General features: G+C 37.2%; 1 protein-coding gene across 10 annotated transcripts in view; it reads right to left on the bottom strand.

The window, feature by feature from the left end:
• PLEKHA7 (pleckstrin homology domain containing A7) overlaps positions 1-16,081 on the bottom strand; it is a 158,249-nt gene that overhangs the window by 46,468 nt on the left and 95,700 nt on the right. For all 10 annotated transcript variants that reach the window (XM_068944926.1, XM_068944927.1, XM_068944930.1 and 7 more), the window contains 3 exons: positions 9,501-9,605; positions 7,741-7,813; positions 6,419-6,519 (listed from right to left, as the gene is read on the bottom strand). In XM_068944926.1, the coding sequence (XP_068801027.1) occupies positions 6,419-6,519; positions 7,741-7,813; positions 9,501-9,605 (279 nt within the window). The remainder of the gene's footprint in view (positions 1-6,418; positions 6,520-7,740; positions 7,814-9,500; positions 9,606-16,081) is intronic.

The following is a 16,081-nucleotide window of genomic DNA, read 5'->3' as shown; positions in this document are numbered from 1 at the left end:
ATGATTACATTGCATGTTAAGATCTTTTGGTTAATGCATGCACTTAAACATCTGCATCAGCTACAAAATTACAAGACTTACTGATAAAATTAGTAATACTGATGGAATTATCAAAGCACATAAGATCTGTGCACATCAAAATATTCCATGAAATTCCAACGAAAACGAGAGGTATTTGGAAATTCCTCTAAGTCTATTTAAATAACTATTATTGTCACTAGGCCAAAGGTATTATAAACATGTTCAGTATGGAACGTCTTCATAATCTTATGGCAGTTAAGTTTAAATCTCATCCATACTTATATAAGGGAGAGTAAATTTTAAGTCATACCAGTCCTGAAACACTTAACTACATTTCCTACAAGTTAATTTACAAACGTGCTTCTGATGATGTCCACTACTGTTAATGGAATTAATAGGAAGAGATTCCTTTCTGTACTGTTTTTCAAAAAAAATGAAGCCAATATTTCAGCTTGAAAGTTCTTGCAGCAATATTTTAAAGACATGAGTAATTTAAACTTTTTTTTTTTAAATAAATCTAGAACTACTATCATCTACAAAAGCTAATGGCTGAAAACAGTTGGTTTTTTTTTTAAAGGAAAAAAAACCTCAACCTTTTAATTAAGCTACATCTTTTAAAGGTCAAATTATTTTGTGCATCTTCCCTAAATGACAAGTCTTTTTATTTTGATGGAATCACCTCCCCCTCATTATTCCAAATTGAAAAACACTCTACAATCGTAGATGATTTCAGAAATAAAGCAATAGTTCTCACAAGATCTAGGCTATTTAACTCGGTGCAGACCTCCCTAAGTGATGTAATTTCAGCTATTTAGCTGAATTTCCGAAATTGGCCTAAGGCTAGAGATTCAGATCAACCATACTGAACAGCAAAAAGATTTGCTTATTATTATAGTGCTTTAAGTTTTGAGAAAAAGGTACTCCTTTTCTTTTGCAGTCTGCCCGTACAAACGTGTGAAACGCGGTCTTTTATCTCCCTTGCACGAGTATCTCGAGCAAGGAAGCCTTGTTTCCTTCTGATAACCATGGCATACAGTCTCCTCCAGGCGAGCCCCTTGACTGCCATCACCCCTGCAGTGGGGAGGCTGACCAGACCGCAGCACAACAGCCAGCTAGGAAGAGGAGGACGTGTACAGAAGCCCAAGAGTAGCTTCTGCTCCAAAGAGTCTCTGCTTCCCAACAACATTTGCAACAAGAGAAAACAAGATGACTCCTCCCTTCCCACCCATTACCTACCCTAATACAGGAAAACAGGACTTACATTTATGAAAAGCAGGTCTGATCAATTGCTTACTAAGGAATCAGAAAGGATTTTTTTCTAATTTGACTGACTGGCTGGTTCATTGAGTTCTTTGGGTTTGCGGGGTTTTGTTCACTTTTTTGCCATCCTGAGAGCACTACTGAGGTTTAGAGTTGCTCCAAAACAAATAGGATTTAATTCACTAAAATTTACGATTAACACACAGTGCAAGAACAGACCAAAAGTGACAGATCCTGAAGAAAAGGAAATAAGTGATTTAGGCAGACCTCATAACTGCAGGGTGTTCCTTTACAGACCGCTTTGACTCTACAGAAGAAGATGCTGTAATTCAGAAGTGAAGCAATTCCTACAGCAAAGCAGATTATTATACTCTGCTGTGGATTATGGAGTAGAGTCCCAGCATTCACTGGTTAAATACTTGTTGCAAAACTACTGTGTAGAGCATCATCTTAATAAATGTATTTAACAGCTGTCTGTCTGAATTCACCTGTACGTCCTGATCAACATGATCAGTCTGCCTTTCATGTTCTCTTTTCAGTGGTACATAATAAACATAACTAAAAGCATTGCCTAAGGGCCATAGGTAAAAATGGTATAAAAATATAGAGTATATTGCATCATTCTCCCTTGAGAGACTGCAGCTATCATGGCCATAAACATCCATCAGATGGGATGGCTTCAGAAGGGATAATGGAGGCGTTGTGCTACTATCAACAAACCCGGCATTCTGCAGTTCTTAACATATATAACTGGTTAAAGGAAAATTCGAATATATTTCAGTTATTTATTAGTAGTACATCTAAGATGCAAGAAAGCAAACTTGTGCTAATGTCCTGCAGCTGTCACTGCTAACAGACACAGAGGCTACTGATTCTCTTTTTTAATTTAAAGCAATAGCTATTAGGATGACTACAGCATACTAAAAAGTCTAAAGCACAGCACATGCACACACACACGCCATGCACACAACGTGGAAAAAATAATACTGGTACCTATTCATGCATTCAGATGCCTTAATGTGGACAGATTGAGAAGAAAAGCAGTCTCTCTCCCATAATGCACAGAAGGAGAAATGGACAGTAAACCCCAAGAGCAAATCAAGAGGACAAGACAAGGACAAAAAGTTAAACAGGTTAAAATCATGAAAAGATTCATGTTTTCAAGGAATATACTTAACAAAGGTGATGCTAAGAAAAATATGCAGTAAGTAATGTCAGTCCTCCTAGTGAGCTATAAAAATATAGTAAATTCTTCTTTCTCCTAAAGTTTGAAATTTATGAAACATTTACACACAAAAATTGAAATAATACTCCATCCCTTTGCTATACGACACAACAACACACTAAAATCTAACTCCGCTTTCATCCCAAATAAGACTGAGGTTTTTCAGGCATTCTAGAAGCTGAGACCTTTCCCTCCTCTCTCCAAAATTTTAAAAAGGTGCCTCTCAAGCTTCTAGCACTTGGCACTTCTTCAGCTGACTCCCCAGACTCCTAGAAGTTTCATAAATACTATGGGAGCTTAAGGAAACAAAAATGTTCCAGAGTACATAAAAGAACAAAACTGTCAACAAAAACTTTAGGAAGAAGAGTAAGATCACAAGAAACAGTAAGAGGCTTGCCCTGGTCCGAGCAGGTCTAAGCAATTAACAGATAACGTCCACTAATAAACCCGGAGTGTCAATAATGAAAAGATATTTAAAAACAAACTGCAGTAGCATCTCTTGGAAATAAAGATTTGGCCTGGCATCTTCAGCTCTGAATGCACTCACATTGCCAGGGTGAATTTCTGAAATAAAATTTTTAAAAGGTAGTATCAAGGTGAAACGGAGCGTTTGGGTAATTCCAGTGTTATATCTCCTACCCCTTAGAGAAACATCAGAGCCTTCTTCATTGACTTTATTTGGTAGCAAGATGCTTTCCTAAATGCAAACACACACTTGTGTCCATGGCCTTTCCATGAAGTTTAGCTGTTATTTTCTTTACAGAAGATGTTGGTAGGCCTTCCAATTTTCTCAACTTGTATTAATATCAGATTCATATAAATGCATTCACTTCCCGCATTCTCTCATATATTCCTAACACATATAAGAGACTGCAATGCCATTAACCTTCCTAAATGGATAATACTTTAAGAATCGTTGTATTACTATAAAGTACAGTAAATCCTCTATTCGTCACATGGAATATTTCCAGCTATGTATTACTGATGTGCAAGCTTTTTCACAGTAAAAAATGTATGAAGAATTTGTGGTACTTCACATTTGTATTGGCAAAAAACCTACAATATTAAGAAATATAGCGATTAGATTAATTAGATATCTATAACATGTTAGCTACTGAACTAAATATGCAGTAAGAATCCTGAGTCTCAAAAAGGCCATCATACAACTTAACGACAGTAGCTTATAGCTAGTTACTGCACTTTGCTCGGGGCAAATAAACAATGTGAAAAATTTGTCAAGAAGGACACTTAAAAAATGAAACTTCTAAACAAAACAATTTAACACATATACTGCTGCACTTCAAAGCAGGTTTAGAAGGCATGGGAACAGCCTATATGCAGTTCTACTGGCACATCACTGCACAGGCGTCCCGAGAGATGCAAAATCCTGAGCTCAGGCCTTAGGAGATATTAAAGGATCAGAATTTTTATAACTTCTACAGTGCACAGTTTAAATAGTTATAAGGTTTAACATATATCCTAGTAAGAATGTATTTTAAAAACCTTCTCCTAACTGAATCACATACAAAAAGCATTAATGCATTTGCCAGGTAAATTCTCTTCTTTTAAAGAAAAAATCCCTCCCTCCCTCGACTTTGGCTACTTCCCCAGCTTCAGAAATTCATTGTTACCAAAAATATCCATTTTAAAATAGAAGCTGAGACCTCTATTGTAACAAGCAGCTTACAAAAATCCGAATAAATGACCAGCCATATGTAAAAGGTGACTTCACACATTCTCCCACCCACTCAGGAATTATATGTGAAAGTCTTATCTTTACATTGGGCTTAATCTTCCCGTGTTTTCTATTTCTGTCTGTACTACGTCACGAGACAGAATATCCATCTATGCTCTGGATATTAAAGTGTACCCAGAGATTAGATAAACGTAATGGCTGGTGAGTGACGGAATTCCAGTAAGGCCGTGCTCCCACCACTCTGCATGCCCACGGCCAACGCCAGGGGCATGGAATTTCAGCATTAGATGCGATCTATGCCACAGAAATCCTGCAAAATCCTCCTACCGCCGCAGAAGTCAGTTTTAAATGAAACGATCACAGCAACATTAAGCCTGTGCTCAATCGCCAATCACTTAAGGCAGAGTCAAGACCAGCCCAACAAACTCTCATATATTAAATATACGTTTCAGATTTCTTACACCAGTTTTCTAGCATAAATCTTCTTGGCTAAACTCCCTATTTCTGTATCAACTTTTTCTGTAATGAGCCTAACACTGAAAGCCCCAGGTCACTGGCTCATCCTCATTTTCAGAAGAGGACCCAGAGTAAACGCTTGCTAAAGCTCATACAGGCATGATATCTTAGCCCATTTGAGAAGGAACTTAGACAGGGAAGTCTAATTGCTTCTGAAAATGGTTAACCCCAATCACAACCACGGATTCTATTCTGTGTGAAAACACAGTAGTGACTTGAGAGCCTGCCTAAAGAACATACTGTTAGGAAAATACAAACGTATATACACGCACAGATTGTTTGTTTGTTTTTCCCCCTTTATCAGTGGAAGTGTTGAAATGGTTAACAATTCTAACCTACTTTTGATTAACATTTACAAATACTCTTTCAAGAAAATAAAAATCCTTTTTTAAACTCCAAAACAACTAGATTAAAATAGATACTACTACTGCTATTTTCTCTATCTCCTCACCCACTCTGCCCTAATATTTATTTGACAGATATAGAAGTCTAGACATACGCTAGGTCCTCCTCTTTCAGTATGTGCTTCTTCCCAGGAAAATGCCCTAACAGAGGAGGGCTTTATGAATCACATTCATTAAATATTGGAGTAAAATGTCTTTTATAAAGGTTCCTTTGTAGCTTGTCCTCTTATCTCACCTTTGATGCATTTGAAAAAGTACAATAAACATTTCCAGAAAGCGCACTGGACCTTTTTTTAAATGCATTTCCCAAGTCAATATTTGTTTAATACATTTCAGACCCTTATCCACTTGAAAACAAAACCCAAAAGAACAAAAGGCAGTCTGGATTTTTAAACCTCCACAAAAAACAAAATGCAAGAGAAAATTCAAGATGAGTGAATGGTTTTTGTGACTTTTGAACAGAAAAGATATAAACAGTTTCCTTTTTGATCAGATATAAGTGATCTAGAATTGCAAAACTTTTTTTTTTTTTAATTCCTAGTTCATTTGCCTGATAGAAAAACTGGTTCTGCTCCAAGTATTTGTATAATTTAAGTCTGCAACGTACACTGAAGTCTCTAAAATTTGCCTTAGTGCTGCAGCTTAGACAATGAATTGCAGACAGGTTTTTCTACTGTCAAGAAAGAACATACGCTTTATTTCATTTTTATACATTTTTAAAATTATGAACAAACTGTAAATTATCCAATTCACAATAACAATAAAAAAACTATATCAAACAAAAGTGTTTTTATTAAAAAAAAAAATTACTGAATGACATTCAAGGCAACTATTGTTCCCAAACACGGAGGAAAAAAGTCAGGCTTTTCTTCCCCTTCAAATGAGTAAATTAAACATCAAAAGTCACAATACTGTCATTTTCTAACTGCCAAAATTGAGCTTGTGGTATTATTACAAAACAGATGATCAGTCCACTATGAGATCAAGTACTCTATAAAGAAAAATCAAATTTATTTCAATTCATAAAACAGCACTGGAACAAGTTATCAATATTATTTCTGATTTTAGAAAAAGGATCTTTACTCATAGAAACATTATACAGTTCTAAAGTCACTTCATAGAAACAGACAGATGAATTTCAATCTATTAGTAACGTCACATTTGAACAGGCAGTCAGTAAACCTGTCTGCTTTCCAAAAAATTTAGGAAAGCAGATGATGTTTCTGTATATAACATCTTTTCTCATGCAAATAAACATTTTCAAATATGCCTAGCTAATAAGCTTTGTAACTGTACCTTAAAAGAAAATTTGCGATTTATGCGATCTTCAGGTCCAACAGGAGATACTACGTAACTAGGCAACGGTATGCTACCCAAAACAGATTCTTCTCTGCTGTCTGTTGAATAAAAAAATAAAAAAATAAAATATAACCCACTGCACTTTTTAGTAAAGAAACGGTACATATTCCCTATGGACACACACTAGTACATGACAGAAGGACAAGAGACAGTGGGCATGTTGTTGAAACAAGAGAGGTTCAGATTGCAAATCAGGAAAAAATTTTCACCGTACAGACAGAGAAGCAGTAGAACCGGCTGCCCAAAGAGGCTGTGCAGGCTCCATCCTTGGTGGTTTCCAGCTGGAAAAAGCCCTGAGCTTACCTGGCCCTGCTTGGAGCAGGAGGTTGGACTAGACACTTCCTGAAGACCCCTTTTCACCTGAATTTTCCTATGACCCTTCACAAGTAATAAATGGAGAAATGCTTTATCATTAAAGAACTGATACTGAAATTTTTTGAACCAAACAGATTTTAGGTGTTGTTTTTTGTTTTTGCTTTTGCTTGTTTAAAAGATTCAGACAGAAGAACAAGCTTCCAGAATAAAACTTCTGTTGAGGCCTATTGTGACATATGGACTGTGACAGCCTGCATAACATGACAGACTTTCCATTTAGCATTCTATACGTAGGCTGGTTACTATAATTAATAAAACTCCGTTACTACTGGCTTTTCAGTGATCAGCAGCAGAAATGCAGAAGCTACAAATAGGAATTAGAGCACCATATTCTGTAATTCTTTCCAAGAACTGTAACATGCAATACATATTTGAAACTTCCCAATAGCCCTGTGTAATACTATACCATTATTCCTAGTTCAGACTAAGATTATATCCAAACGTTTTTGACAGAAATGGTGGCTTCGGAGTTCCCACTCTCACATTATCCCTCCGGTTTAAAGCTGAATCACTTCCCGGATCGAGTCACAGTGCATTCTCAAAATCAGTTATGCAGGCTCAAGCAAGCAGGCAACACAAGGCAGAACGAGGATGGGGAAAAAAAAAATCTTAAACTGTACTGCTGCCCAAAAATTTTGTAATGTAAATCTTGGCATACAATAAAGATATGTTATATGATGAAAGATCATAGAGCACGCTCTTGATCCCAAGTTGTGGCCCGAAATTTGCCACGCACTAAAAAGATATGGGTAAATCAGAGTTTCATGATGCATCCTCTCAAACAGCCTGACTGTATCTGAAGAATTAAATTAACCTTAATCTTACAGTGTGGTTTGAACAGGTAAATTATTACAAACTCGAAAGATCTTGTATTACCTACTCACCTTTGTAGTAAAACAAACAATAATCAGCAAGCACAAACCACCGTCTCTTCCATAATCTCATTCCAGAGCTGTCCTGAAATGCAAGAAATGTGATATACTTTTCATTTAAAGAAAGCTAACATCTAATCATGCAATGTTACACTAGTTAGTGGCTTACCAGAGGTTCACCTGAATATGGTATTAATTGCAAAGTAAGTGTTTTATATTTTAGCAAAACATGCATTAAGAAAGCTACAATCAATTACAAAATGATTGCCCAGGATACAATAGTCAAACTGACAATTTCTATTAAGTCATTAAACTCATACCCTAAGAGCGTTCAGCTTAACCTTTTACACAATCAGTACATATTTTTTCTAGACCGACTGGTCCAGCAATGAGGAAATGAAGTATGCATCCAGATGGCACAAACTCCAACAAGGACTGCTTTTAGATCAAGATAAAAATCACTGTACAGCTCTGAGGCATGACTGCACATGTCAGAAAATGATCCCCTATAATCCTAGAGGCAATTTCCCATATGCTGCCTATAGCTAAAATACAGTGTAATCAGCTATTCCTTAGGAAACAAAATAGGGTGCACAATGTACAAAGTTAAATGAAGTATAATTTAACATGCCCATTGAGATATATAGATTTATTTATACTATATATCACTTTCTAGAAGTGATGTATCACAGTTTTAGAAGACTGTAAAATTGCCACACCATAACCTAAGCACAACCTATTAAACTGAGATGGACTTTCGTGGAGTGTTATATATACACTATTTTTCTTCTTTTTGCACCAACATTAAGTACGCAACAACTTTCTTCCCTTTCCTTTTTCATGCTACGATGCTGTCAACACATACTGTATCTGAGCTCTGATTCTGTCCTGAAAACTAATGGACTTGGGTAGCTGATGTCAACAAAACTGATGGAGGAATACACATCTCCACGTAGGAGGAAGTGAATCGCTGTCAGCAACTGACACTTCCTGTGTATGTAGAATCATAACTGTAAACCTCAGATTAGCCTTCTCTTTCTCAGTCCTTAATTTAGATGCTAGATCTCTGGTGATAATCTGCTGGACACTGACTGTCAAATTTGAAGGAGAAAAGTATTTCTCTCATATGACAAACGGCTTTATTTACTTTGTGCGCTGAAGGATGCACTTTTGTCAATTTAAGAATTCAAGATGCAACAGCTGTAAAATTCTGTGCACTGACTGAAATCCTATAATCCAGCCTTTGTCTGACACTGGTCTTGGTGGCAATATAGTGTGGTGAACAGGTCCCTGTCTCCTTTCATCTTCTCCCTCCTGCTTCTGGAGGATAAAAGGCAATTGAGTTGGAACTAAGCCCTCAACCAGGGTACAAGGGCATAAGCATGCAGATGGAGTAAGGTCTCCATAGTTAACCTCAGGTTTATAGCGCGCTCTGAGGGAGACCGAGATCTGCATGGCAGCAAGCCAGCAGGATAAAATAGGGAAAATGCTCAGATTTAGACAATAAAGTTATAGCTGCAGCATTTAACCATTACAGCAGCATCCATTTATCTTTGTTTCCACTTCTGAGTCAAACCTGTATGTAAAACTTGGTTTTTTCCTACTTGCTCAGCACAAGCCACTCACCATGAAAGACAGTGGGAGTTCCAAACACTGCTCTGCATCACTAATATCTAGATTCTTTGTTTTTTCATTCGTACCTGAAAGGCACTTGCTTCAATTTGAGGATTATGTTGAAATACATAGACAGGAACAGATGATTACATGCATACCTGTTTGTGTAACCAGCCTCTTACTATAACAGGAACATTGGGATTCCTCCTGATAGCCTGCTCCCTCTTTCCAAAGCTATGCACTTTGTTTCCAGCCTTCACAACCTGTAAAGAAGTATACTATAGCAGTATTTTTTTTTTTAATTGTACTGGAGGCACATTTCATGCTGCAAATAACTTCACTGCAATAATTCATACTTCATTACACAGTAACCGAGTATTTATAGCATTTTCAAGGGCAAGTAAATAGACAATAACATTTACAACTTTGCAAAGTCAATTTCCCATTCTCATCAACACAGCAGTGCCAGAAAGGTCTTCCAATTCCCAGCTGAAGATCAACAGCTCTGGTGACTAAAGTCTGAAAACTGCTTGAGTTTCATTGTGCTTCAGAAGTATTTTTGAGTGCACTACAAGAACTGCTTGCAAGCCTCTCTCTGCAACGTGTTTCAATTCTCTTACACGCACAGGAGTTCACGTACATGAATTCTGTGCTTGCTCTTTCTTTTTTTTTCTCCTCCTCCTGTTTAAACTCAAATAAAGTAGGCAGCTTAATGTGATGCGTAGACTTTGACTAGGACCACGTAATGGTTTGTGTTTTACTCCAACCCCAGTTTTGACTCACATGGGCAAAGCAATGTTAAAACGAGCAGAGAATGCCTGTAAGTCCATGGGAAAGACAGCAAGAATCTCTGGATGAATAATCTGTCTGTTATTTTCCAATCTCAGCACAGTTTGCCATTGCAACTGTTTTAGGAATCTGAGGTGAACAAGCCACCTTAAAAATTACACCTGGTTTCTCCAAGGAAAAAGCTGTTCAGATTCATTCTCTTTTCTCTCCAACGTCTCCTTTGTTCAAATCTCTCCTCTCAGCTGGCCAGGGTACTGGCACTCTTGTCAGCTGCAGACAAACAGCAGCTCTGGAAACGAGCACATTTGTCATATGCAACGGATGATATCACAAAAATATCTCCATGTACTATTTGTGCCTGCCAGGCAACATCTGGACTAGAAGACAGCATAAATAATCATAAAATGCTCTAGCAATATATGATAACATAAAAATGAATTATGTTAATTTTCCTGGAGTTTCCTTACCTGTCCTAAATTTTAGACATTTCAGTAGGCATGAACACATGTTAATGCAGAATTAAGAAAATAGTAATAATTAGTTAAAACCTAAAACTTTGCTTTGTATTAAAACATACTACATGTAAAACATAAAACAGCATTGTAGATCCAAAACTTGTACAGAGATATCAAGGGGCAGACTTTACCAGGCTGATTTCCCAAGGTCTGTTTAACAGGAAGCAGCATGCTGCTTTCAGCTTTACCGAGAAGTCAGGTGAGCTGCAGGTCATGTTCCTCCGTGAAACGCACTGACACTTAAGAGGTCGGACAAACTCTTAAGTATGGGCGTCCCCCGAGAATGACTTACCTGACTTCTCCAATGTAGCACTCGACCACAAGTAAATCTTGTTCAGACTCTCCCTGAGATCATCTGAACAGCCTAACTGGCCCAGGGCTAGCACAAACTGGGATTACTGAAACTATTCTTGCTTTCAACTTTCTGACCAGAGGTCTCCTACAGACACCTGTCTCTATAGGAGAGGACTGAACAGCACACCAATCCACAACTGAACTATTTCAGTTCAGATCTAGTATATTAAAGCAAACTGAAACCAAGATTACTTTACCTTAATAGGCCAGACTGAACAGCAGCAGGTTTATGAGCAGATGCACATGCCATTCAGCTGTCCATACAAGGGGGATGGCAATAACCAAGGTAGGGTAAAAGACAGGCAAGGATGGTATCACATAAGACATCCCAGGCCATTTCTCTGCCATATCCATGACAAAACACTCAGCTAAACAGATACGGAGTGCTAACTTTGTGCAAACACAGTGTCAAGTCTTGACCACAAAACCTCCCTCTGTACTTAGTCACAGACCAATAAGCAGCATGTCTGACGCAAAAGGAAGGAGGAAATAAGGCATTTGGGATTTTGTTTGCTACTTTAAAATACTTCAAATTAACATTTGTGTATCCATGTCCAGATACCACTTTAAACAAACATGAAGATGTATCATGAGGATTAGGTCAAACCATGCTTCTTTTTTCAAAAGGAAAAATTAGAAGTAACTACAGCAGTCAGGATTCCATTCTAAGAGCTACTGCCTCCCTACCACGTGAGCTGCAAACATTAGGTGCAACTCCTGCATTACAAGGGTGATGTAAAATAGTGAGGACCAAACCTCTGAAGGCTCCAAAACTCAAACACTTATGCTTTGCAGCCTAACAGAAACCAATATATAAAATGCATAGAATTCAATTTCCTAATTTTCCCTCCTCGTTTTTATCCTGCGAAGAATCCAAGATAGGACTTTTTTTTTTTTTTTTTTTTTTAAAGGCTGAATGAACTGAGGAATAGTTAAAGTATAGCTGATCCTGTCTTACAGCAGGGTTTAAATTTTTAAATTTGATTATTTCATCAAATCCCCTTTCCGGGATTGAGCACTATGCTTCTCTGACCATATTTAATTTTAAACAATTTCAAAGTAAGTTGCAATGATACATGCATAACAATTACAGACCACAATATGAAAAAGTCATCCTTGGACTTACTCGAACAGACACTTAAAAATCAAAAGATCAAACAATTTCTATTAAATGGGAGGGGGAAAATGTTCCTCAGACTTTGTTCTGTTCCTTAGTCAATATACCACTTATACTAAAAACAGAAATAATTTTAAGGTGCGCTGTATAATTAAAATTTTCATATCTTCCACAGAATTAATCTTTTCATTCTGTTTTAGAATAAAACAAACTATAACTTAAACCGAGTGTTAGACCTAGCTTCCAACGCTTGCAATAAAAAGGAAAAAACAATTTTTTTTAATTATTCATCTATGCTGCAGTACTTTTTTCCTAACTTAAAATATTCTGATACCATTGTCATGTGCTGACAAATGCAGGTCAGAGCAGCTGCCTGTGCCACTGATGCCAGAGTCGCTTTTGACTTCAGTACGTCTCACTGGCTTGTTTGGCACCGACTCAAATTTCTGCCAAAATCAAATGTCAAGAGCCAAAATTTTCAAATCCCTTTTCATTACTGCTTCATCTTCTCTTTCGTTCCAGTAGCCTCTGACTGAGGAGGAAAATTGCTAACTTAATTATAAAATGTCAATGTATTTCTTCCTAAAACTGGACAGTTAAAAAAAAAAAAAAAAGAAAACACCATTTAATTTGAAATGCATTTTCTAAACAGCATAAAGGAAAACTGCATCCTGTTTTTTTAAAAAAAAAATAATGTTGTGTGTTCCTATATATAAAGAAGGAATAGGAACAACAAAGGAATTAAAAATAAATATATAAATAAGAAATGTGTTCAGCTCTACGTCCTAAATCTTCTATTCAAAATCTCAAAATGTTCTACATACAAATGAATTGATCAGTCCTTACAGTACCACTGAACTAATTACAAAGCATCCTTATTTTCAGATAGGAAAAACTGAAATGCTTGGAAATGCATGCTCTTGTTTATATACATTCATCAACAGCGGCCCTGAAATAAAAGCCCTGTATTCCATACTCCAGCACCAGATGATCACACAGAACTTCGGCTATTACGTTCCCATACCATTGCCTGTTTCTCTCAGCTGCCAGACTTATTCTTTATTTACTTGTCTTAATCCTCAGTTGTTCATTTCAGGAGAATGCCAGCAACTATCAGTGGCATCAACATTTCAATTATTTCTCTTGGACAGAACCCAATAAGAACACGTTCTCAAAATTTATTTGGTAACAGATAATACTATTCTACTGTCCATTACGCTTTGCTGCTTATCTTTCACATTCCTCCAATTTTTGATTTGACCAAAGTACTCTATAGCACTAACTTTTGCAAGCTTCCACATTCATACCATCAGATGGTTGAACAGACTAAATTCCTAATGCGTCTTCATATCAAATGGAAACAGATCTTCAGAGATTTTATCTGAACTAAATTAAATCTGATTTTTCTTTTTCATGCCTAATCAATACGAATGATTTTCAAAATGATTAATAATAGGGAAAAATATTCATCCATAACTGAACCGCCTACAAATAAGTAGGTCTTCAGGACAGGAGATAACTGTTCTTCATCAGGATTCCGTCTTGCTTTTTATTCCCTCAACTCCATACCCCTCAGATTTCAAAAGCATGGATGGACTGCATTGGTCTTTCATCTTCAGATAGCCTATTCATACAGTGTCAGCATCAGTGTCAGACCACCCCAAGAATCTATGCGCGTTTCTGCAAAAATGTCCTTCTCGGGTGTCTTAGAAAATGAAGATTTATATATTTATACACGTGTCAAAGAAACATAATGACAGCTTGATAAGGATAACACTCATTTTTGTTATCTTTTTTTCTTCTTTCCAACATGCTCCTCTCATTGAGCAATGCACAACTGGCACTGTTGAATGGAACGCGTGAAATTCTTTTTCCAAATGATTACTTTTTATTTTTGAGCTTTTATTCAAGGTCAGACTAATATTTCAATGAGTAAGTCAGAAGGCTGCACCTCTTGCATCTTGATCTGAGAATGACAAAACTGCTGCGCAGCAGACAGCTTACCTCCTCCCCCTCAATCCAAAACGTAGCAATTCTTAGCTGTCAACTTTCTGCAGAAGAAAGCCATGTACCAGTTCTTACACGTTCCGATTCAGTACTATTTCAATGCACACAGTACTGTATAAAACCAGTCTAAATTTGGCCTGGATACCAATACAATAAATAGAGTAAGTTCATAGTTTCATCCTGCAAATGTCATTACAGAATTATTTCATGAAACATAACAATCAGCTGTAAGAAGCTAGAAATCTTTCCCATGACAAATGGAACATGGTTCTGGCTTCACGATTGTGTCTCCAGTCTGTATCTGGAAACATACTCTTTGAGAAGAATTGTTATGGAATTAATGGAAGAAAACATTCAGAGAACAGGTGAATGGATCTTAAAGTCTACCCTCAGTGTGCCAAAAAAATCAACTCACTTTACTCACTTTACAGCCTTTATTCTTGTTGCTGATTAACATGAATTAATTTGATACGTATGATCCTGAGGAGGATTTCAATAGATCTGCTTCTGACTCTGCAGAGTGGTTTCAGCACACGCAGTAATTAGACAAAGTATGTATGGGAAAGACTCTGGTTCTCTATCTTGACTAAAATTCCACTGAACTATTTCTTGAGGGTCCACAGCAGGATGGGTCACATGAACAATAACTTGGTGGAGAACAAAAGCATGGGCGAGTCCTCTACAAAAGCTCTATTCAAAGTCTAAAGCTGCAGCGTACTAAAAAAAATGCTGCGCCTGGGAGCCTGCTAGAAGCACATGTGACCACACTTCTACCCGACTGCAAACCAAATAGGAGTAGAGACCAGAGACAAATAAGTCGAAGAAGTGTTGGGAGGTCACTGCCAGATATTCTGTAAGCTGTGAGGGAAAGGGTCACCCTAACCTTTAGCCATGCTGTTCTCACATCTCCTTTGAATTAGCTCTAGCATGCAAGTGCCCTAATACATTGCATTCAATCACCAATATGAAGTTGTTCTCATCGTTTTGCAAAGCCTGATCAGATCAGTGCAAGCAGATCTGACAAAGGGAAGCAGCAGGAGCACGTGGCTGAGGGTCGCACGCTTTTGCCAAAAAGGGTGATCCTAAGTAAGTCAAAGCCAGTTATGGAACTGTATCCCTGGGAAAGTCCCCATCTCAAAGCAGAACACCAGACTCCATTAAGTTTGTCGGTTTTAAGAGCGAAAAAATGGGCAGGAAAACCTTCCTTCCCCCTCCAATACTGGCAGTAAGAAAATCAGAGCAAGAGGAATAAACACAGTAAACACAAATGCCCAAGTACTTTGGCAAGTCTAACTATTAGAATACCAAGCAGAAACACATCAAGTAATTCAACTAATCCAGTAAGTCTACTCTTCTCAATAACTTCACCTAGTACTTTACAGATAAAAAATATCCTTGAGAATTGAGATATGACAGTCTTTGTATTTGGACCAATAACCTTTAATTGCATTATTACAATTTAGATCCAACAAACATTTTTTTTAAGCTTTTCATGAAATTATTTTGAGCTTTCTGCAGTATTCAGTCACGCAATACAAAACATCAGCAGACTTTAAGTGATGCCACCTCAGCAAAAATATCTTTAAAGTCAGTTTGGCAAAATCGTTCTTTCAACTCAGTTATTTAATACTTTTCCAGCTAAGCAGATCTGAGAAGTTTAAAAACTACAGGCAAAATTAAGAAATCAATCTTATATCTCTGCCATTTCTTCCAATATTTTTTGCTTTTTTTTTTTTATCAAGTCTCCTCCCATTCTTACCACACTGCAATTTTCTGTAATCTCAAAGAAGCATCTAAAACATTTGGGGACACCTGAAGTACAGCGCTTCACTATGTTTCGTGCAGTAAGAAACAAAAGCCCTTTATCAATCCCAAATAATGGATTTTTCTGTCATTAAACATTCCGCGTGTGAACTTGTGGTATGCACTAATTGCGCACTACAGTGATGGCAGAGAA

Source organism: Struthio camelus, chromosome 5, assembly GCF_040807025.1.
Source record: "Struthio camelus isolate bStrCam1 chromosome 5, bStrCam1.hap1, whole genome shotgun sequence".
Taxonomy (NCBI): domain Eukaryota; kingdom Metazoa; phylum Chordata; class Aves; order Struthioniformes; family Struthionidae; genus Struthio; species Struthio camelus.
The sequence above is the reverse complement of the archived record's forward strand: the minus strand, read 5'-3'. Positions and strand labels throughout refer to the sequence as shown.